At 41.9% G+C, this 25118-nt stretch overlaps 1 protein-coding gene across 7 annotated transcripts in view; it reads right to left on the bottom strand.

The window, feature by feature from the left end:
- Positions 1–5152: 5152 nt before the first annotated feature.
- The window catches only part of plppr2a (phospholipid phosphatase related 2a), a 109902-nt gene continuing 89936 nt past the window's right edge, over positions 5153–25118 (bottom strand). For 4 of the 7 annotated variants that reach the window (XM_044099348.1, XM_044099344.1, XM_044099347.1 and 1 more), the window contains one exon: positions 21397–25051. In XM_044099348.1, coding sequence (XP_043955283.1) covers positions 24923–25051 — 129 coding nt within the window. In that variant the 3' untranslated portion in view covers positions 21397–24922. Of the gene's footprint in view, positions 5294–6112; positions 7291–21396; positions 25052–25118 lie in introns of those variants that run through there. The other 3 variants (XM_044099352.1, XM_044099345.1, XM_044099349.1) reach the window with 3 other exon arrangements.

Genomic DNA, 25118 nt, shown 5'->3' on the forward strand with positions numbered 1-25118 from the left:
TGTTACATTTAATAAGAATTAAAATCTTAAAAGTGTGGCCTGTATTTGTGTTTAATTCTTGCTATGCTAGATAAAATTAATTCACGCAATAATCCCCACACAAAAAAATTTGCATGTTATTTCACAGTAATGCACAACTGTCAGTTTATTGTCAGTATTTCTGCAAAAAGGGTTAAAATTGTTGGGCTTAAGTGACTGCTGCTGCTAACTACCACCTGCAGGTGTCAGTATTCCTTACTTCTACACTGGGATTAATGTGATGCGTTACAAAAATGGAGCTGCTTAAATGGGCGGTATCATATAAAATCGACCTTTACATTGTGCTATTATCTTATTCCCTCATCATAAACATCCCTGGAATGTTGCTTTAATTTTTCCTTGCATGTTTCAGAAATCCTTTTATCTCCCATGGCAACCAGTCAGGGGTGCCTAAACATTTGCTTTCACCGAGTGCTGCCTTTTCCATACTGCAGCAGCTGTTCCTCCTTGGAGTTGGAGTCTCCAAGCCAAGCTTCCGCCTCGCAGAGCGCCCCTCCTCTGCCACGCCCCCACTCAGCTCCTTCAGACTAGCCAGCACCAATTAGCAAACACCAGGTGGAGCTGCACATCTGCTGAGCTCGTTATACGAGCTAAGAAGCAGCTCGTATAATGTTGTTAAATGTTGTTGAAGGGATAGTAGCGATGCCGTGATGACTTCCTGAAGATGGAGTGTTGGAAAGAGCAGGAGTTTCTTAAAGAGACAGAAGTCCAATTTAAGCCATTAAATTGCCCGCATGTCATGTTTACTGAAGGTATAATATAGTTATTGGACTGTGCTATAAAATGCCGCTCGTGCCTGAAAATACACAATGCTGTTCCTTTATGATTGTGGTAGAGGCTCCCTTCCACCTGGACAATGACCCTGAACATGGTGCAGTTATTCCTTAAAGAGGCTGGAAACAAATTTATTCTGCACTTTTCAGATTTCTATTTGAAAAAGAAAGAAAAACCCAAAACACTCCCCATATATCATTTTCCCCACTCTTTACAGTTATGAGCTACTTTTGTGTCAGCCGGTCACATAAAATCCCTCTAAAAAGCATCGATGTTTAGGGTTTCCAACGTTTATAGGGTACGAAAACTTTCCTGCCTTAAAGTCTCAGCGTAGCCGCACCGCGGGACTGCACCGCCATTTATCACGCTTTTATTATTTGTCACAGAGTATGAGGATGCAGGATTTTCACAACTGCTTCGTAAGGACCGAGTGGAAAACACACACACACACATACCGATACACACTCTTAAACCTGACTGTCTTTACCTCTGCAGCTTCAGTATTACATAACGCTGCTGCAAGATGTCTGTCAATCACTTTGAGAAAAAAGTGTCATTATGCACACAGTGTGGGCAGGCCAAGTGGAATTGGGGGCTACTTTTGTCAACTCCCAGGTTCTGAGGTATCTTTTTGGCGTCTCTACCTGAAGTCGTGACAGAACCGTTGGAAGAACTCGGACAGGACAGCCAAGTTGTAAAACCTTCCTCTGTCCTGCCGCTGCTGTCTCTCATTTTCTTCTTCTTTTTCTTTGCTTTACTTTTTTTTTTTTTTTGCTCTTTGCTTTCCTAATTTCTCCTCTCTGTCTTGCCTCTGTCTCTCCCTCCCTCCCTGTTTTGCAGTCTGCTCAGATCCCCGCGGTATGAGCACATTTCTCATTCCCTCTCCTCTTTCTCCCTCGCCCAGGCTCCCTCAAGATTGCTGCTTTATTAAACAGACTCTCCCTATCTTTCATTTGCCACTCTCCCCACTGTGATACCCACTGTAAATCTCTCCACATCTATCTATCTATATATATATATATATATATACATATATATATATATATATATATATATATATATATATACATATATATATATATATGTATATATCACACTTCTTTTCAGACGTGTGTGTGTGTACTTTTAGCCACTGCATTCGCTCTAGTGCAGAATATGGTATATCTCATCTCCTTTGTTTGCCTGCACCCAGTGCCCCCACCCCCACCCAACCCCACCATCCTCTCCCCAGTGCTCCCTCCATCCCTCTCTCTGACCCAGGGCAGCTATATTTAGCGGCAGGTTAACTGCTCCTGTCAAAGGTCTGATTTGTATTCTCTGCATGTAAGTCTGACTTGGGCCTCGCAGCAACACAAACAAAAGGCCCCAGTTTGAATATGCACTGAGCCCAGTGGCTTAGCAATCAAAGCCCCCTCTCTCTGCCCCTCTGCCAGTGGCGCCACCTGCTAGGGAAAAGGGAGTTTGGGGGTGGGTTTGGTTGCACCACAGTGGTGGGTTAGTGGGTGGGGGGTCACAGGGACGGAAAGCCAGGCTCAGTTGGCTCCAAATACACGCATTCATGCAATGAGCTGCACCTGTAGCCACCAACCTGTGCTGCACTCTTCACATATTGATCAGTTCCCTAATATATTTTCAAATGAGAAAGGTGGAGATTTTGTGCTTGGGATTCAAAATGTATTTAAAAGGAATATAAATATGATGTTGTGCGTCATATTTCAAGTGAAAAGACACCCGGAATCTGATTGCGCTAACAAACAAAAATCTAAGTGAAAGATTAATCAATACACTTACATTTTAAAAAGGGGATGTTTATACAACTCGGAAATTTACAGTAAGGTTTTCCAAGAGCTCTGAAGGAAAGGTTTCTTGACAGGTTTTTCCTAACACTGGATTTTAAAAGGGCATTATTATGTAAAATTGACGTTTTTGGAGCGTTACGTCATGGTATAATGTTCTTCCCACATCAAAAACATACCTGGAGTGTTGCCTTGATTCTTTCATGCATGTTTGAGGAATCCTTTAATTTCCATGGCAACCACTCAGTTGTGCAAAACGCCTGGTAGTTCCTCCTCAGAGCTGCATTTTCCAAGATTCCAAGATTCCACCTGGCAGAGTGGCCCTCCTCTGCCACTCCTCCCTCAGTTCCTTCAGACTAGCCAACAGCAATTAGCAAACACCAGGTGAAACTGGGCCTCTGCTGAGCTCATAATAGGAGCTGCTTCTCAGTGAAATGCTGGTTAAAAACGTTGTTAAAGGGTTAATAGAGGAGCCATGTTGGGATTACTGCTTGAAGGCGGAGTTTCAGAAAGAGCAGGAGATTCTTAAAGAGACAGAGGCCCAACTTTAAGACGCTTAATTATGAATTCCACAACAACAACTTGAGGTAACATAGTTACTTGATTGTGCTATAAAATGATAACATATGGGTGGAAAACACATAACACTGCGGGGAGTGTTCTCTATTATATGTTCAAATGAGAAAGGTGGGTGCGTTTTCCCCTTCTCCATAGTTTCATCCATTGGAGGCATCCAGTTGTTGATCATGACTCATGCGATGCGAAAACAGAGTTTCCAATTCTGTCTTGCAAAATACATAAATTTCAATATGGCCGAAGTAACCACATCGTCCTAGAGCAAAAACGTTTTTATCAAAAAATGTGAGTTCAAAATTGGAGTGTTTCCATTAAGCAAATTGAAATCTAATTTGCACAATTTCACGCAGCCAATAATCAATTTCCAAAGTTAGCACCAATCACTGAATATCCGAATTAGCAAAATACAATTTTTCATGTGAGAAGACCTTTAACATGTATTGACACACAACACATTTCCAGACTGAGAATTTCCATTGACTGACCCGGTGTCCCTTCGAGGCTGCTTGGGCTGAAACGGAGGAAAGACACGTAAAGTAGTTCACCTCTGATTAAGCCTGGTGTTGCTACACATCACACGGGCTGAATATGTGACCTCTAAGCAAAAACATAGGAAAGTAATAAGGCTGTGTCTTCCCTCTCTCAACAGCCAGACTACGGGATGGCAGGAAGCAGGAGCAGGATAGGAAAATGGAGAAGAAGCATCAGAATAGAAATCTGCCCCTGGCCTTAAGTGACACGGGAGATTAAATCAAAGACAACATACATTACACCCTACTGTAGATGCTGAGACACATGGGGAGCTCTCGGAGTTGACTTTGTAGAGAGGTGCGATACTCCCCTGCTGCTCGTTCCTGCGCTGGTGATGCTTGGCCTCATCTGGAATGGCAGCAGGCAGCGGGTGAGAGGTTGGTTCAGTCTGACCGGGAGCTCTGAGCACGACTTGTCCCACACACCGGAGCAGCCGAAGCTAAGGAACGCTCGTCCGAATCAGTGTTACCGCCGACTGACGGTCAGGACTTTCCATTCTCACATGGGACATTGAAATTGTAAATGAAGAAGCACAATTAAAATTACTTCTGATTATAGTTGTTGTTTTACGTCTTTTTACTGGAATATTTCTATTTTTTAATTATTTTTTTTAACTGAAGTGACATTGTCTCCATTTCCAGAGGCGAAGGTCGCTATCTTAGTAACCGAGTCCGTGGAGCTGATGGTTACTTCTATTCTCGGTACCGACATGTAAATCGAACACATTTCCCGTTTTCGTCAAGTAATTACGTCGTTGACGGGTCATGATGCTTCCTAGTAAGCATGTAACACCTAGACATCGTCTGTCAAACTGCTCAGCTTGAAGCTTTGTTGAAAGCTTGTTTCTAAAATTAAGGACTGAATTCATGCGAACAGAGGCAGCAGTGGGTTTTTATACGGGGGTCACATGGCTCACTGCCAGGGCAACAGTGCATTAGGGGGCAGCAGGTTCACTCATACATGGAGGATGCTGACTTTGAAGTTGGTATCTGAGTTCTTTTAACCACAAAGTGGGTCAGTTATACCAAAAACTCTGGACTTGATTTGATCTTTTCAAATCTGCAATAAAAACTCTTGTCCCATTTTCTGAAAACACAAGAGAGATTTTTTATTTTTTTTGTACAGACTGGCAAAGTAGCTACTTTGCCAACTCCAAACATTAAGGTAAAAAAAATAATAAATACAACTAAGTAACACAATTGTAAAATAACAAAATTGGAGTATAAGAAACATTTTACAGAATCAGTGTTCTTTTTTGTTTTTTTTGGAGTTGAACTCATAAACCCAAAACTTTTAATAAAGTTTTTCAAGAAAAAAAAAACAAACAGGCATAAACAAGTCTTTTTTTACTGACCTTTTTTCCTGAATACTCACATTTTATTTACTCACCATAGTAAAGCCAATCATTTATTGCCACATTGTTGGTGTTTGGAATCCAGTCGGTGTCCATCAGCGCTGACATGGAAACTTACCCACTCAAAACCAAAGATGTGACAAGTAAACACTTGACACAGCCGCGTCGGCCAAGTCCGCCAAGTCCGAGTGACACCTGGCTCTCAGACGAGCCAAAATGTGGTCTGGAAAAACAGGACAGACACAGAAATGTAATGAATATGTACATTCCCGGTCGCCAGAAACGTATTTGAATCCAATTTCAAACGAGCCGCGGCACACTCTATATTTTGTTCACTGTAAATAGCTTTGAAAATGAATGAATATTACATCAAGCAATTCCTTTTTCCCTGCAAGTGGTGAAAGGGCTTTTAAAAACACAGTATGACATTTTGTTCGGGGTAGCTGTAGAAATAAATTATAGTCCAAGTATATTCAAATTACTTTACTGTGACTATTTTAAGATTACATTGTTAAGGAAGCAGGAACTACTCGAAGGGGGATGAAAAAAAAAAAGTGACGAGAAGGTAATCATCGCTGTGATTTAACGTGTGGCGTAATTTCTTCGTCATTGCCTTTTTTTATGCTACATCGCATGTCTGGATACGTCTTTGGAAAATGACATTGTGAACGACTTTGAAATGTTCTCTTTGAAAAGGAGGAAAGAAGTGTCTCTTTGGAGCTCCAAATTTGTTACATAATTCATCAAACATTCCATACATACGAACACAGCGAACATTGTTGTGTTGTGTTTGGCTCGCCACAGTCTTTTACATAATCCTCTTTTTATTTCTTATCCCAAATATCATAAAAACCCCCCCAAAAAAACAATAAAATAACCAGAGCAAAGACGACAAGCAGTTGTAGAAAGATTCTTTTATTAATGATAAAAAAATAAAAATCACCAAACTGGCTTTTGTATTTTTAATCTGTATTTGAAACATCCTTTAAATGCTTCTGCAGCCTTTAAAATGTGTTTGCTAATAGGTCTTTTATTACTGGGTTGGAAAGCTGGCGGTCAGACCAAGCAGTTTTTTCGTAGCCAGTGTGGCTGCTGACGTGACATGAAGTCTTTCTTTCGACCAGAGATGCGTTGATCTGATGTTATTGGTCAGGTGTCACAATTTAGGGAATGTTGCCTCATTTTCTAAATTCTTTACAATCCATCGTTCAATACACAACCAGAGGGGACTAGAGGTGACAGACATTTTCACCGGCATTGACAAGATTTTCCAGATGTTTCTCTGCGACGGGAGATTCACAGGTTGAACCGCGTCATCTTTTATCCCACCCACAATCCTTCCTGTCTGCCTTTATCAGTACGTCTGTCTGTCTATCGTGGCCAAACTGCGCCGCGGAGGCAACAGCCGTAAACACTGAGCGATTTTTCCATTTGCAGCTGTCTTCAGCAGACTGGGAGGTGTTTTGCAGTTTTATGGATATTGACTCCTCCTCGGCTCTTTGATCCCAGCCGTCCGCCTTCAGACCGGAGCCTCGCGGATGCCTGTGGGGCCGCTGACAGCTCCAGACAAGCAGCGCTGACATAAAAGTGTGGTACGAGTATTGTTCAGGCCTGGTCGGACAATATGCAGGTCTGCCAGTCAGTCCAGTCAGTCGGGTGGGCTGAAAGGCCTTTGTTCACAGATGGGCCGAGCATACAGCGGCATTCGAAGCATGATTAAACACAATTAGATTATGCTACCTGCATTTCATTCATCCTGGTAAGTCGGAATGAGCAAATATGACAGCTGGAGTCTCAGACTGCGACGCTTTGTCTTGTCTCGACGGTGCTTACACCTGTCGGCCTGGCCCTCTCTCTCAACGGCTCACTCAAGAGAAATGTCTCCATTGTCTTATGGGCATTGTGTCCACATGTTGATGTGCGAGTGTGAAAAAGGTCCTGAGCCTGTCATTGGTCAGATTTACTACAGCAGAGGCAGTGTGGCTTTGGCAGGCAGGCAGGCATGGATTATACATGATGAGAAAAGATGTGAGGTAGCTCAGCCTGGCTGAGTCCCTCCGGTACAAGTGTTATTTGTGAGAATGTGCATGTGTGTGTGCGTGTGTGTGTGTGTGTGCTTCAGGTCAGCACCTCGCCCACAGCCCCACTGATGATGTCCATGCCTGATGATGTCATGGTATCGATCAGCAGGGCGTCTGTTGTGGGATTTGGTGTCGGTGTCTGGAGAGAAGAGAGGGGAGAGAGCAGAGGAGAGAATGAGGTTAGTGTTAGATTGTGAGCAAAGTGGAGAAGGGGAAGAGGAGGGTTCGGCATAAAAGACGGAGGCGTGATTTAAATATCATTAATAACTCAAGGAAAATCGAGAGAGAACAGACACGTCTTTGTCTGTTGAAAGTTAGTTTTAGGAAAAGGTCTGTATGGAGAGCCTGTATGGAATCGAGAGCAGAAAGAAAAAAAATCACCCCAGGCTGTGGATTTACTGTGTTCCACTGTATACATTATCTCAGAGCGCCTTACCAGCTTCTGCTACGCACTTTTCACTTTCTTGCAGAGAGCTAGTCGAGGTGTATGTGATATTGTCTTGGACCAAAAAAAAGATCCTAAATGAGGACCCAGAGGTGCCCTCTTTTTACAACTGGATCCCGTATAGAAAGAAACATATTGAATAAATGATTGGGCCAAAGCATGAAGACTGGTTAGGCCTTTGCTTGAGCTAAGAGAGGTTTGCAAACTGGAATCATGGCAAAACCTGCTGAAGTCAGAGCATGTTAAAATGTACATCCTTGTTCCAGAGAAGCCCCCGTATCTCAACCCTCAGGGAGGAAAGTGGAAGCTTGAGGGATCCGTGGCACAGGCTACAGATCTATACAACAAATTCTGGATCCGTCTTCTATCATCCATCCTTTATCTCCTGCCTCTTTAAGATTGGGTTGCAGATGGAAACCCAAGTATTTTTCCCCTAAACAGCAAAAGTCAGGACATTGATATCAGGACATTTATCTTCTTGTATTAAGTTGACTTGGAGGTTTGAAGTCAACTGGCTACCATTATGCCTCTGAGCAGCCAAGCAGGGTAGACCCAGCCAAGTAACCTCTGACCTATGTAAAGTTTAGCCGGCCTTGTGGCTTGAGGGTATGATGTAGCAATGAGAAACAACTACCTGATAGAATTAAGGCAAAAACTGGGATGGTGCTTTATTTGATGGATGTCATTTCTTGCCACTAACACACATTGGATGGGTTGCTGTGAAATGTGGTGAAACAGAACTGCTTACTGAATTTCAGCCATGGGTAGTTTCTTCTGTAGCAACGCCTGAAAACAGAACATACTGGATAAGGCATCACACACCCCTGATGTGTGAAGCCCTGTAGGACACATTTTATGAATTAAACTCTACATTAACAATGTGTTCCACTGTAGGGCAGCTTTGGGCCCTTGATTTTAGAAAGCTTGTGTGCGAGACATGGCTGGGTCGATTAGAGATTTATGAATAGCCTAAAGCAGCCTAGAGACGGGTGGGTTTATGGCAGAAGTGTTTTATGCTCAATCTTGAAGATACCAAAGCATCCTTAGGCCAGACAGGATATACTGTATAGCTTCCTGTTCTGGCCATATGGTCTTCTCCTCTCTCTGGCATATGCAAGGGAGAACTTTCGAAATCAGGCGCCAAGGTAAAGTTTGAACTATAGACAGATTGGTATATCAGGTGCTTTGCCTTTCTGCTAATCTATATCTTAACTAAAACACGGGCACAGAACCGTAATTATTGTTCACAGGTCCCTGTTCTGTCTCTAACACTAATGAAGAAAATACTTGAATGGTTCTCTTAACACTAAGACTGACACCAGACTGGACGAATCTGTCCACCTTTTCTCAGCTGCGAATCACTGCATTGCTTTTATTACAGTGGTCATCTACCTAGGCTTAGGATAAGAGAGGTTTGTAAATATATAGACTGATGAGGACTCATCTTCGTTGGTGTACTAAACTTCTTGACTTCAATAGCTGCTATCCTGCTGACTTAGCACAACCAATCCAAAGAGACATGGGTTGCTTGTTCGTCACACAGAAACAGAGGAGACTAGACAGCCAGGCTACAGCTGCTTGCTGGTAGTGACCACTTAATTCTGCAGAGAAAATGGACGTTTGAGATTTTATGAGCTGTCTCTAAGATCTTGTAAAACATACACCAATAAACTTGACTAGGAGAGGTCAGTGTGGTTTGGTACACTCTTTTCTGGTCTTGTGTATTGAGGGGAGTGTTTCCACCAGCAGTTAGTCTTTCACCGGGCAAAACAAACATAACGCACTGTATATCTTGTGCTTGCCGCAAGCAGTGACGATTTTCTGTACCCCAGTCAACGAACTGTGTTGTGCGACACCAGTAGTTCCACCATAACCGTACCATTGTGCTATGGACCTACAACTTTACGGGAGCTGAGGAATGGTGAGATACAGGTTGGCTGTATGGGCCACTTTGATGATGGAACAGACAAAATATTCTCTTACCACACTGACTGGTACCCTACCTCAGGCATTAAAGAACTATAAACCCCACCAAAAGGTTACAACTAACTGGTAGAGGTTCAAAGCTCATAAAAGCTCCCGACGGACCAAACACACATAAAAGCATCATTTCTTTTTGGTTACTTGCAAACTATTACCACCTACATTTACCACTTACCTGATTGCAGCTGCTCCTGCTTGACTCTGCTCAAACACTCTTGATTCTTCAAGTTGATTGCATTATCAATCGTCTCACAGAGTGTTAAAGAAACCAATCATCCCTCGATAAGTTGACTCCTAAAGACTAAAAGCCACAGGGAGAACAATAAAATGACATAATTTTAAAGTGGAAGGAAAATGCAGTATGGTTTTCAATGTGTTTTTACAAATATTACAAAAGTCAAGCATACATTTTTATTCAAACCCTTCCTCTGTAGAACCACAGTCAGAGGAGGAGAAAGTGCTTATGCACAATAATTTTCATGTGTTCCAAAAGATTTTTAACTGGAATTAGGTCTTGACTTTGGAGTCACTGTAACGCATCAATGTGCTTTTATCTAAATTGCTCCAATGTCGCTCTGGCAAGAGGTTTACGGTTGTTGTCCTGTTGGAAAATGAACCTCCACCAAAGTCTGTTCCTGCCTCTATATATGGGCTATAAATGTCTCTAGCAAGTCCTTATTGCATCTCCCTCCCACCACAGGATTTGCTGCACAGAAGCCTCCTCCACTCAGTGCACCTTGCCGTTGTTTTCTAGCACCAGATGACCAAAGACAACCTGGTAAATACCAGCTCCTTGTTTGACGCATCGTCATATGACACTAGGCAAATGAGGCAAACAATTGCTTTCTGGAGGTGTGGATCCTGTGAAAGTTTTAAATGATTGGATCTGATTGTACCCAATCTGTAACCTTTGGCCGTCACGTATGTAATGCGCTAAATTGACCATGAAGGAAGCTACACTGTGAAGTTGTGGGCATGGTAGACAACTTTTCCCCACTGTGCGCCAAGCTGGACATCTTTTCCAGCAATAAAATATCCTAAACATTTCTCTGGCTATGACTTTGAATCGATCAATATTTGGAAGCGTGGCCAGCATGGACTGAATGACGTCATTCACCTCCTTCACTGCCATTGCCAAACTACAGCAACAGACAGATTACAGTTCTGGAGCAGCACAGAGAACACTGATGTCATCCTTTACAACTCTTCTTTCTGCTGGAGAAATTTCAGACGAAGCAAAGCCTGAAGTGAGTCCTGCGGGGTTTGAACAGGGAACCTCAAGGTCTACTCTACCACCAGGGCCGACTTTCGTCTTTTCGGCCCCTGAACTCCTCATCTTCAGGGTGATGGGTAGTGTTATTTATTTTTTTTATTGACACAATGGTTTTGTTTTGCATCAAGCAAAATTTTGGATCACCTTCTTCCACGTTTGTTGCATTCCTATCAGTTCTTGAGGCAAACTAGAAAATGAAGCTTGTTGTTGCTGTCATTCGACAATCTTTTTTTTTTCACAGCATTGCTTGGTCTTCATGATGCTGCAACCCAGTGCTCACTGATGAGGTGTTTGCAACTGGTTGCTCTGACCAGCATGGTTTCTTTTTTTATGTTGATCCAACTTCCTCTTCCATCTGCTTAAGCTTCGCTTTTCGTTTCCATTCTGGCTGTTCTTACATGTTACACTGGTAGCACTCAGTGTATCAGTGAGAGATCCTCTTGTTTGGGCTATAAATGTCTCTTGGCTTACAGGATCGGCTGTGGATATGAACGAGGTGAGAATAAAACATTAAACTGGCAGACCTTCAAGGAAAAAAAAAAGATCCCATAATAAATAGGGAGAAAATAAAAGTAGCAGCCGCACAAGTAGCTTTGGGATTACAGTTGTTAATATAAGCTTTATGGGCAGCGAAGGAAGCAGCCCTCGGTGACTTACAGTGGAGCGGACCAAGCCGTGTTGCTGCCAGTAAAACACGGGGGACGTGTACAGGAGGCAGATTACAAACCTTCCTCCCACCTCCGGCCATCATTTAAACCCCACTTCAGCGTCTCGTGAGGTTCGGTCCAAACGTTGCCAAGCATGCGATCGCATTACGAAGGGACACTATAAAGACTTAGGAGACATTACGGAGGAGTGAGCGAAAGCACCATCACGCTGCTGGTAATTGCTTTAATGAACATCCCCTGTGTGTGTGTGAGGGATTATATATATATATATATATATATATATATATATATATATATATATACATATATATATATATATACATACATATATATATATATATATATATATATATATATATATATATATATATATATATATACATATACATATATATATACATATACATATATACATACATATATACATATATACATATATATATATATATATATACGTGGGCTCCTGTTTTTATGGATTTCTAGGCGGTGCCTCGGTGTTAGTGCGGCACCTCCATCACGCTGACAGCATCAGCTTCTATTGTTTCAGCCTTTTTCCGTACAGTTAAGCTTCAGCCGCCGCAGACTCCACTCTGAGCCGCGCGGAGGAAGAAGAATACGAGAGCGGAAGCTTTCCTTCCTTCCTCCGCCCTCCTCCTCCCCCTCCTCTATCTCTCCTTCTATCCACTTCCTGGAACTTGCCAATGCAATTGGATTTTGTGTTTGTCTGTGTGTGCCTGGCTTCTCTCAGAGCTCCCTGGCACTTTTGCTCCTCTCTCTCTCTCTCTCTTTTTTACGGCCCTCCTTGGCTCTTCTCCGCATCCTAATAGCGCGATAATGCAGCCGGTGTGGCTCACATCTACAACGTGCGCGCGCGGCGACAATAGAGCCCTTCCGGCTAGCTCCTGGCCGCGTATTGGCGGTCTGTTTGCATTTTTCTTTTTCTGTTTTTTATGCGTATATGCCATTCTTGGGTTTTCCTTACAGTTTGTGTTTGGATAAGAGGGCCAGCGGAGGTAGAAGAAGAGTGGGGAGTGGAGGGGCGGTGGATAGAGAGACGGACTGTTCATTGTTTACCATTATTGATTGGGCTCTCCGTCTCCCTCTCTGTTTCTCTGCTGCGTCTCTGGCTGCTCCTGTCTGTATCCTGCTCTTCATCCGTCCGTCCCCTCAATCTGGACCCTCCTTTACACCTCACCCTCTGCACACTTATCGCTGCACCCATTTGCCCTGTGCTGTTCCCTCTGCATCTGCTAGTTGGGGGCGGCGGCCGAGTAATAGCCGGCACAAACGGCCTAATAACATTACAGCTGCCATGAGAGCGGGGAGGGGTCAGGAAGGGTGAAGCAAAGGCGAATGGGGAGGGTGGTGAGGCGTATGAACTGCAAGGGGTTTGTGGAGGTTTTGGTGTGTGTGTGGGGGAGAGAGGGTGGTTGTGGGAGAGGCAGGGGGGCGGGGCAGGTGCATCACTAATGGCTTTTTAAAAAGGTTACAGCATGTTGCTCCCTCTTCATAATGGGGCCCTGGCTGTGCTGGAAATGCAATTTCCGGGAAAGATAATGCAAGTAGTGTAAGGGCTGGTGGTGTGTATGTGGACGGAGAAAGATGGGGGCGGAGGCATGGGTGTTTGGTGTGTACATAGTGCTTATGTTCAAGCAAAAGAGAAGAAGAAGAAAGAGAGAAGAATCTGGAGAAAGCACACAGAGAGGAGGGGAAAGTAGAGGAGGAGTGTAAAAGCAGAAGGCAGAATGAGCGGCGGGGGGGAAAGAAACGGCTGCAGATGTGGAGGGGCTATCAGCCTGGTGTGTGAGCGCATCAATACTTAATGAAGACGTTATCTGCGGCCACTGCAGCCATGTATCTAAACAAACATTATCCCTCAACCTTTCAGCATCCGGCACGCTTGGTTAAAGCCAAGTAGACTAATTAACCTCTGCTCACCGCTGGATATGAGGCTCAACTTTTGCCTGATTGAATCCTCCCGAGTTTTCAGACGGCATCGGTAATCGCTAGTCGTGTTGGTCGGGGTGGAGGGTGGAAGTGGACGGCGGGATGTGGGGTGGGAGGTGGGTTGAAGAGTGTAAGTTGGGGTTCTTGTCCGTGTCCGGCGGCCGTAGCAACGCTTTCAATTTATTTCACACCTTCTGCACAGAACATGAAATCAATACCTCACAGTTTTTTTTGTTTTTTTGTTGTTTTTTTTTGTCTAATTTCATTGTGTGAGGTCTGTTGTTCTGCCTGAACAATTATGATTTAACTACATTAATAAAGGGCTGGCAGCATATTTTTTCACGCTATAGCCAAAATAATGGACCAACTCAAAGCAGTTTCTAATTAGGCATAAAAGTTAAATTTAGATTTGTGCTTACAATTAAAAATGTAAAAAAAAAAAAGAGTCTTTGTGATTAGCTGCCTTTAGCCTGATACACCTAAATAAACTCAGTGCAACTATTTGCCTTCAGACGTCTTCTAGCACATATAAATCCAGCTGTTCTGTGTGGACAGCAGAGGTTTGTTAGGGTTCATCCCCACCTGCTTAGTCTGAGTTAATCAAACTCTAGTTTGCTTGCCTAGAATGTCCGGTTTATTTCGACCTAAAAAGCTAACTCTGCTCCGCCTACAAACCTCGGTCCCGGCTTGATTGACATGAGCTCTGGTGCGGCTCGAATGCATATGTGAACGCCAAGCGGACTTGAGACGACTCCAAATGCAGGAAGCGGAAAGTACAACTGAAGCAAACGTGCTAATCTACCACTGTAGGAATAAAAGGCTCAATCTCTTCTCAAAAAAACAAGAAATCCTACAACGGCTAAAATTTGACGCCACTCTATTTTTAGTTCCACGTCTTCGAAGAAGGAAGTTGCGCTCAGTGTCTTCTTCAGATGTTTATCTGTTTTTCCTTCAGTGGTTCTTGCTGGAGCGCCACCACAGGCGAGGAAGGTGAACAGGTTTCTCACGAGCAAAGAAAAAAAACAAAAAACAGAAAAAGTAAATGCAGACATATAGCCAACTTACTAAAACGTCTGCAACAAGATGATCCAGAGGATAGATTTTTGGAACATAAAGCTACAGTGAGTGAGAAGACAGGCTGGGTAAAAAAAAAAAAGAATAAATAAAAGAAGTATGACCATAAGTTATAATATGTTCCAATGAAATACGCTGCAGGTCACAATTGTAAGGTGACGAGATGTGAAAAAGTACGAGGGGTCTGAATACTTTGGCAGGACTCTGTATGTGTGGCAGCCTGGGTGCCTCTGTGCATTAGTTTCATTATGAAAGGAAAACCCAGAACAACAACAGGAGCAAGAGAACTAATAAGTTTTCTCTGCATCTGCTCTGTAGCTTATAGTGCACTGTATACTAATTCAATACCAGCATCTTTCTGCTTCACACACACACACATACACACACAGGTGCACATCTCTTCCTCTGCCTGTTTCACCATGACTCATCCGGCTCGCCTCTCCGCCTTCGGCCCACTTAACCGCGATGATGACATGTGTACCTTCCTCAGTGGAGCCCCTCAGCCGGCTCCGCCTCACCTTTGACCCATCGAGGGAAAACCGGGGCTCCTGCATGCAAGCGGAGGGCAGGACTGAGCCTGAGATCCAACGGGTTTTTTGTTGTTGTTGTTTGGTCTTCTTGTATTTGCTTTCTTCGAGACCAAAAAAAAAAAGAAAAAAGAAAAAAGGGAAGGAATACGAAAGCTCGCTCGCTCAGGAACAAGCACATATATCATGGTTAAGATAATGTAAGATGCAAAATGAACCGACCACAAAGGAAATCAATATCCTCCTGAAATAATTATTGTAAAAAGAGATGCAATTGTAGTTTTGGTGCTGGCGCGGCGCGCGGCAGACAGCCCGGCTATTAAATAATGAAACTCATTCTGTAGTTCAATTTTAATGAAGAAAATGACATTTCAGTTTCTTTCCCCTTCATTATATGAGTATTAGAAACAGCTTGTGGAGGCACACTCAGCCCCTCTCTCTGAAGCAATTTCAAAATGAAAAATGCCTCGCAGTGCTTTAATCCCTCTCTCCATATTCACCTGATTCAGATTCAGAACAACGCCGCTTCATTTCTTTCCCATAAAAATCACGCCGGCGCTCGGAGGGAAGACGTTTCATGCCTTGTTGTGTGAGTTTTAGAAGGAGATATCTGACACTGTGACACAACCAAGAGGAGACATACAGCGCTTTAGCTGGACGACAGCGCAATTATTTCTACATGCAGAGAAGTGATATAAAAAAAAAATAACCAAAGGCAGAAATCTCTTCTTTTATTGGTTGGAGCTTCTTCGTAATTTTAAGTGACAGTAATGGGAAATTTTCAGCTCATTAAACTTGTGATTTTTTTTTTCTTTTTCTTTTTCAAGGGATGTGTCCTTGGCTGCAGACAAAGCAGATGTCTCTTTTTCCTGGTAGCTCCGCACTCAGAAAAACGCAGCTGAATCTGGCTGCAGCAAAATGGCGGCACACAATGCCTGGCAAAACTATTCACACCCAGTGAATTCGTATCTTGTGACAAAAACGCAAACAGTGAATGTAGCTGGGAAGTGGAAGGAAAATGATACGGGAGTTTTCAACGTTTTGTTTCGCAAATAAGAGTCTGAAAGATGTGGCATTAATGTTTTTTTTCTTCTGACAAGTCAGGTGTACATTTGGAGCTGCAAATGTTTTGTAGTTTGATTGATTGCGTTAAAGGTTGTTTTCTAGGGAGCCATTCACACCAGGCCTCTTTAGTCCGCTTTAATCAAACTCTAGTTCGTTTGGGAAGGTCTGTACTCTGATGCGGACCAATAAAACGATCTCTGGTTCACCCAAAAATCTTGGTTTTGGTTCTGTTAAGGTGAAATCTGGGGCGGTTTGAATGCTAACTGGACCGGAGACCGCTTCAAAAGCAGGAAGCATAATATGGTGCTGGGCATTCGGGGTAAATACAACCCTGGATGCCCAGCAATAACAAATGTGCTAGTCTAGTGCTAGTCTAGCGCTAGCGGAAGAAGTGGCTGGTGGTCTCCTGCCAAAGACAAATCCTAGGTATGGGCTCGGCTAATAGTGAACTCTGGTGCGGTTAGAATGCATATGTGAATGCCAAGTGGACTGTAGCGCCGGGCATTCTGGGTTAATACAACCAAAACAAACCCCTGTGTTGCCAGCACTAGCGGGAGGAATGTCTTGTGTTCCTTAGCCAAAGACAAAAGAGAAATCCTACAACCACTAAAAGCTAATCGTTTTGTGATGAAGGAAGTTGCACTCGGTGTGTTTTCAGAGGTTTATGTGTTGTTTCCTTCAGTTGTTCTTGGTGCAGCGCCTCCACAGGCGAGGAGGGGAACAGGTGAGGAAAAAAAGCCCCCAGAAAGACGAACGTCGTCAAGCCTATGCAGCAAAACCCTCCAGACCAGAAAGCTTTAGATGTGATAGAAAATTTAATGATACATTCTACGTCAAAGTATCTCTGAAAATAATAACTCATAGGTAAAAATGTTGCATAATTTCAAACGAGATAAAACTGTACAAATACATAGGGTTAAGTGTATTCCTGTGTGATTTTGATTATGTATCTTATTTAGTGGAAACATTGTAATCGCAAAATTGTGATTTTTCGACATTAGCGGAATATAGACAAAGATTGGAGCACATTTGTAATGGAAGCTACTGTCTCAGTCTTGACCAGATGTTCAAATTTCTCAAAACCTTTATCTGTGCCAAGTTCCTCCATGACGCTGTTTGTTCTCTAGTGACCTCTGATAAACCTCTGGGACCTTCGCAGAACACCTGGATTCATACTGAGATTAAATGACGCATGGAGTAGGGTGGCTGATTAGACAACCTATGAAGGCATTAGAGGGGGTGTCAAAGTAAATTTTATTCATAAAAACAGCTTAAAAAGGCTCTGCAAGAAAAACGATTAGTAGCAACATCAATTTTGGAAAAAAAAACAGAAGTAAAACAAAACATAGTAGTAGGCCTGTCGCGATAAACGATAAATCAATCGTACGATAAATTAAAACTATCTACGTCATTTCAATTATCGCCTTTATCGTGTCTTCCGGCCCGTTTCTCTTTCTGCTGATGACAATGAATGAAAAAAGGCTCAACTCCGCTGCTCTCCACTGACCCTCCCTACTAATTTCCTTAGTGTAATGTCTAGTTCACACTACACCATCTTAGAGTTGTCGGCAAATTGTCGGCCCATTTTCAAAACCTGAGAGATCACACATTAGCCGACAGACATCCTAGGTATAACGGTTCGATCGGGTTCCATCGTGTGATGTCCAACAATGGGCACAAAATAATGGCTACAAGTCCAGCTAACTAATTTTAAAACCAGGCATTAATCAATGCTTTACTACAATCTACCTGCAATGCATGTGGCTCTAGTGTCAGCGTAACGTCCTGACTGAATGAAAATCATTATAAACTATTTATGTCACGTTAACGAAGAACAGCTGAAAAGTTACCGGGTTCATCAACTGCATAGCAATTTCGCTCCAACTTCTCTTCTCGTAATTACTATATTCTTTGCACGAAATGTTTTATAAACATTAATGTTGTTTCCACATATCATCTCCAATGTCCGCTGGACTTCGGGTTGCACCGTATCAGCTGTTTGGGATTCCCCTCTGTAATTTCCAATCAGAAAGCAGGAGGAGAATCCGCGCTTTCTGATTGGCTGCCTGTCACATTCAACAGGCTGCGGTAACGATCCCAGTGGGAAAAAACCCTGATTTAGATCGGAGCACAACGACGATCTACCATAACACACCACACACTACAGGATGATCGGTTATGAAATCACAAGCGACAATCTTAGTACGATCAAAGTTCTAAGATTGTCTTAAGGGGAAAATGTAGGTGTGAACTAACTGTAGTGTGAACTATTGCATCAGGTAGTCGCTGTTCCATCTTCTCTATTTAAATCTAATGATTACTGAAGGGCAATATGGTAAACAGACTTCATAATCTGCACTCTTTTGGTTGAATGCAGTATTTATTTACACTTTGGTGTTTTTATTCAAGTACATTTTTGTTAATGGAGACTGAGAATCCATTTTATTTTTGTTTTTGGTTGTTTTGTTTATTTTATCAGTTCCAGTATTAAATGTTCTTATGAAAATAAAGTGTATCTATCTTTGGCAGGAAATCGCATGCATTATTACGTCATTTCCATTAAATCGATGTAAAAAGGTCTTCAAACAATACTATCGTCTATCGCAATAATTTTTGAGACAATTAATTGGTCAGCAAAATTTGTTATTGTGACAAGACTACATAGTAGCTTCTCTGTTTTACTTTGTAGTAACAAGACAATGGCTTAACATAAAATAACAGATGAAGACTGGCTAACCATTCCTATGACTTGTACAATACAACACCTGTGTTGCGTTGACATAAAATGGACAAATATTTGGTTAAAATACTACAGTAGCTAAGGAAAAAGGAAAAACAAGGAAATGTGGGAAGAAGACCCCCCTACTATTGACCAGCTGATACAGACTGCAGGAGAAATTCAAATTATGGAAGAGATGACACATCGCCTTAGGTTACAAGAAGACAAACACCAAGGCAGATGGTCAAAATGGACATTATACAGAGAATTATACTCAATTTTGATTGAGTAAAAGACAACACAGTCGTTGGCTTTCTGCTGTGATTGATGAAGATACTACGAAATCCTGCCTTACAGAGCGGCCCTTCCCCTCGGCTCCCTCACTTTGCTCATCTGCTCCTTCAGACTAGCCAGCAGCAATTAGCAAACATCTGGTGCAACTGAACGTCAACTGAGCTCATTATAGGAGCTGCTTCTCAGTGAAACGCTGGTAAAAACATTGTTAATAGATAGGTTAATAGAAGAGCCATGTTTTGATTATTTCCTGAAAGGGCAGTTTCAGAAAGAGCAGGAGTTTCTTAAAGAGACAGAAGCTCAATTTTAAGGCGATAATTATTTACAAAGTAAATTTTATTTTAAGTCATATTTGATACCTGCAGCATTTTTACAAACTGATGAAGTAAACACAGTGACTTAACTGTACTATAAAATGGCACTGTGCCATTTATACTGCCCCTTTATTATCCACTGACTAATGGTTTGAGAACATCAGTGTCTGCTCAAAGAATGAGAAAAATGTTTCATATCCATACGCATGAAGTCTGATCATACAGTAAATAAATGTGGAATGTATTTTTATTACTTTTACTGAAAAAAAGTGAACAAAAACCTAAAGTTGTTTCCAAAACCAAAAGTTAGGCTCGTATTCCATGACTCACTTCCTCTCTACTACTTTAAAATTATGCACCACTCTGTTCTGTCTCACAAAATTCCACTAAAATGGACTGTTTCTGTCATAAAAATGAACACATAAAAACACTGCAAAGCTGCGTGATGGTCAAACTTCTCACATTTAGACTAAAATGATACAAGAGCGTTCTGTTTGACAATGAAGCGAACACAAATCTCTCACGCAGATACAAGTGGGACGCAGAGATGAGGAAGAAGGTGGAATTAAAACCAAAAACGAGTTGTTTTTGTTTTTTTTTAAAAATCTCTTTTGGTCAACACTGCAAGTGCATCACGCTCAAAACTCGAATAATTGAGTTGGCCGCAATTAAGACAGCTGTACTCTTCGCATTTACTTACACCTTTAAGTCGTTTCACGGACGTAAATCCCTAAAATCAGTCAGAGAGGTGCTGCGTGCAAATTAGGCATGAGGAATAAAGGTTGTAAAGCCACTTATGCACGTGTAATGCCTCCAACAGTCTGTGACATTAAGAGGATGAATCTTCTCCTCGCCAATTTGCATACCCAGGTGCAGGCCTCATCAGCCGCCATCTGATTGTTCCTCCCGCTTCAGGAGGTTGAAAGGGGAGCTGGAAATTGCCTCTGCCTACTTCCTGTATGTGACGTGCAATCGCCATCTTGTGGATTTCTTCAGTAAATGCGCAACGCTGCCACGTGTTGAATCTTTCTAACATGAGCAAGTTGAAAGTAGGGAGCAGCGATTCTATGGCAGTTCACGTCTCACGGTTTGGTTTTAAAGACACTTTTAGAACTGAAAGACAGAGAACCGGAACCGCCTGACAGGAATTAGAGAAGTCAGTATTAGAACTTAAAGGTGTTTTTCAAGCACATAGTGGCATTTTCAAGCGATCAAGTAACTGCCACCTTCAGTTATAAAAATGCCGTTTGTATCAAATATGACATGCTACACTTGAGTATTTTTCACCTTTGAACTCTCCCAATGGAGGCCATTTTGACCCTTTGTGCTTCTTCTTGTTGACTCATGGATTCTGACTTTAACTGAGACCCGTAGAGCCATGCATGCTGTTCTTTGTTTTAGTAACTTTGTTGGGTCGGCCATTACTGAGAAGCCTCACCACGTCGTCACGTTTCTTCGTTTGCAATCTCAAAGCCGTACAAATGTCTTTTTTTAATCGCTTTCCATATTGTGATAAAGGTTTGTTTTGATCAAATTATATAACCAAGATTATAATGCTAGCACATGTTAATGCTAGCGTTGCTAGAAGAGATAAAAGACAAACAATCCTTACCAGAAGATAAAGGCATTTGGTTCGCGAAGTGTCTGTTGTTTAATCGACTTGGTTGTGAACTCATCCAACAGCACGAGTCTCTTCTGTTATTTTCGGGGTCAGAAGCTGAAATATTTCAAATCAAAACCATTTAAATGCGACAATAAACACAAAAGAAGAAGAAAGAGCAAATATAGACGTCGACGTCTCCACTCATTACAAACCGATGCAGACATAATGACCCCACACCATGGCGTGGAGAGAGACAGACAGCTCCGTCCATAAATCACTAACAGACTCCGCAGACTGACTCAGGCCCCGTTTCTTATTGCAATATCCGTTTATTGTTCTCTTCACACAAATCATTACAAAAACAGAAGGTTTGCAGCAACGGGATCAAAGGGAACGTGGCCGTTCCTCAGAGCTGCGGATCTGAAGGAGACGAGTGGGGTTTTTTTGTTTTGTTTTGTTCACATATCAGTCAACCTCGGCGTGTTTTGTTCTTTGATTTCCAACGAGTTCGCCGAAGAGTTTACAGGGGAAGCGAAGCGATGCGGCTGACAAGCTGAACAAAAAGAGAAATCTGCATCTTCATGAGGGTCGTTTGACTTCTGGGGTGCCGCCGTTTGAACCTCTTTAGGGGCACAGACGTGGAGCACCGCGTCGCCGACGGCACATCTGAAGATCGACAAGAGAAGCTGCTCACGCGCTGAACTCGAAGCGGGGAACGTATACCCACCAGAGTTATTACACGTCTCCATGGAGATTATTTCTGCTTCAGTGGGGCTTGGCAGAGGAAAAATAAGGACAGAAAATACAGACACGGCGGAGGGAGAACACATCTGACCAAACTTCTCATCTGGACTTTGGAGGATTATTTTTTCATTTCGGCTCAGACAAACAGGTAAATATCAGCAGAGGGAAAGAGTCCAGAAAGTTTGTCTTGTGGATGGTTGTCCGTTCAAAGACTGAAAAGAGAGAACACTGATTTGGAAAGCTTTTGTTTTCTATGAGCGTAAGCTTGTGAATCCCAGGAAATTGCTGCTTTTCCATTACAAATGTGCGCATAACTTTATCAATACTCCTCTAATGTAAACCCCTCCACAATTTCTCAATTGCAATGTTTTCATTAAATAGAAAATGCAGTTAAAATCACATGTGAATAAAACTGTTCAACCAATAAGTGATTTGAAAAACTCCTGCGCCACCATCCTCCAACTACTTCCTGTCGTCGTCTTCTTTGTGGTTTGTGCCAGTGGCAACATCTGGTTGTTGATCCAGTGACTCATATGATGTGAAAAAGGTGTTTCCATCACAGTTTTGCAAAATAAACCAATTTCGATATGGCCAAAACCCCCCCGCCTCATCCTAACTTCAAAACTTCTAATACAAGAAAAAGGTTTTTTTCGAAATTGTTGTGTTTCCATTAAGCTAGTTTATTTTTGTGACTCCAATTCACAAAATTTTAAGGTTAACGCATATGCAGTTTCTGTCATAAATGGTAACATAAAAACATTATATCACAATTGAAAAAAAAAAAAAACTGGCCACAAAAACCACAGTTGGTTAAAATTGGCATGTTTCTGTTGAGCAAATTTATTTTTGATATGTCGGGTATTTGGCCAATGGAAAAACAGCTAATGATGCATGTTTTGCTTCTGAGAAATTCCTTTTATACTGAAGAGCTTTACATTCACAATAAACCATGTGAGAAGTTGAAATGTTCATGATACTCACCGCTAACCTCGTAGCATAATTGTCAAAGCCATATTTGAGTGTTTTTGGAAAACGGGAGAGAGATGAATGAATGAATGTTGGAACTGAAAAAACAGGAGTTTTGGACGGTAACAAGTGTTCTGATAGGCTGAGGTGATGCAGCAGTGTGAGGAGAACAATATTACACAGATATCTCAATTTGGCCTAAATATAACTTCAGGCAGTTATAGTATGAGGCCGACATCATGCATTTGTTAGTGGTGAAATAAAACCACGTGTTCGATCAGTAGCCTAAAATGGGACTTTACAACTGAAAAACTTTGCAGTTTACGGTCATGAAAAATCCAAATTTGTTTGCTAACACAGTCATAGACAAATCTAAGTACAGCCTCAGGATTCACTAGCATGTATCACCGCTTTTAGCATCAAAATCTCTCCCGACGTGTTTACAGGGCTTCGTTATATGTCATATTATCCCAGAGGAAAACTTCCCATGAAGTTTGTTCAAAAGAATGACTAATTGAAACGGCAGAAACAAAAAGATTTGAAGCTGAAAACCTATTTTAAAACCAAAATAAAATATTTGAAACAAACCGAAAAACGTTCGTATCTACTTTTCAGATTCAAAGTCTTCTTCTTTTTTTTTTTTTTTCAAATCTTTATTTTCAGTTTCAAAACATTTTCTTTCCAATTATTATTGCATTTTTTTTTTTTTTTTAGTAAACTTTAGATCTCGTGTACTTTGATTTAGCCAGAACAATAAAACAGTGTGATCCCACAGAAACTCCCAGGAGACTCTCCCATTGGTTAGTTACAGCCGGATACGAAGGGCGAGGCATTTAAACATTTCTCAACCTGTTCGGCGTTGCAAAGTCAGAATCCACGTTCCCCATCAAAATAAATTTTAAAAATCCACACAATTCAACCCAATATCAACATGAAGTGAAATTAGTAAAAATTCTGCTGCCAAGTACAAAAATGTCTCTATTTACAGTATCATACACAGAAGATCCAGGGTTAGAAAGTGGGTGTAGACTAGAGAAGCGCGGGCATGGCAACACCTCGTTATGCATTTGTGTGCTTTAGAGTGCAGTGACGTTCCAAAACGTGCCTTAAAACTTCTCAACATTTTATCAAACCTCCCAATGCAGATGCATATTATTGGTTAGTTTACATGATGGACCAAAACTATGTTGTGCATATTTGTGGAGGGAAAATGATACTTGAATGAGAATCTTAAAAGTGTGTAGGGCATTGATTTTCATTCTCCTTCTTGCCTTCCCGAGGCAGAACTTTCTAGAACCACCTTTCATGTCGAGGGTTTTACAACGCAGTCCACCAGCTCTGAACAGCTTGGAATTATGAAGAGGATTTTGGCCTAGACTTTGACTAGGCCATTTTTAAATGTGAATATGCTTTGATATAAATCATTGCCAGATATCAAGTCAACCTCCTTCAATTCTGTTCAATCACTAATAATCTCATTAAAGAAACTGATTAAACTGGATTTATTTTGAATCAGTCAGAATAAAGGGGGTGCAATAAAGGGTATAAATTTAGGTTTTAATTATTTTTTTCAGGAAAATTTTGATAAGTATTTTCTTTCCGATGCATTGTGTTGGTCTATCATCAATAAAATCCTAGTAAAATACATTTAACGCTGTAATATGACAACATGTTGAGAAGTTGTTGTTGTTTTTCCCCTTTGTTCCTTAGTGTGCTTTTGCACGGGCCATCCAGCAGGGGGAACCCTTTCACAGAACAATGATGGCACCGTGTCTAGGACGGGAGCTGAATGGAGATGAAGGGGCAGAGTGTGCAAATCAAATTCAGCAAAACTGTCTCACCGCAAGTGGCGCTTATGGCATCTACGTCTTATATACAGATCAGTGAACATAAAGTCTTCAGAATCAGTCAGAAGAGCTACGCTGCAGGGGCGATCCGTAGAAAAAAAAATATACTTTTTTTCCCCCTGGCAAAAACAATGTTCCCAAATCCAGAGGAACACCAAACAAACAAGAATCTCATACAGCATGTAGGAACAACAATAACAAAAAAAACAACAACATTAATTTAGCTGCGGTCAGCAACTCTGATACTTTTTCCATTAGAATTTGGTAAAATTTCACCCATCTAAGTGTGGAAAAAAGAAGCTCTAAAGAAGACAGGCGTCTGAAAGGTTCTGTGCTTTTTCCCTCCGGTCTGTTTTTCTCGGTTGTTTCTGCCGAGTGTGCTTTGCTCGAGATGGACCGCACGCAGTACACCCAAATGTCAGCAGCATGTTCTATGAGATGAGCAGGAAGAAAGAAAGAAAAAGAATTAAAGCTGCAAGCAGCCTCGTGCGGCCCTCG

Source organism: Gambusia affinis, linkage group LG19 (assembly GCF_019740435.1).
Source record: "Gambusia affinis linkage group LG19, SWU_Gaff_1.0, whole genome shotgun sequence".
Lineage (NCBI taxonomy): Eukaryota > Metazoa > Chordata > Actinopteri > Cyprinodontiformes > Poeciliidae > Gambusia > Gambusia affinis.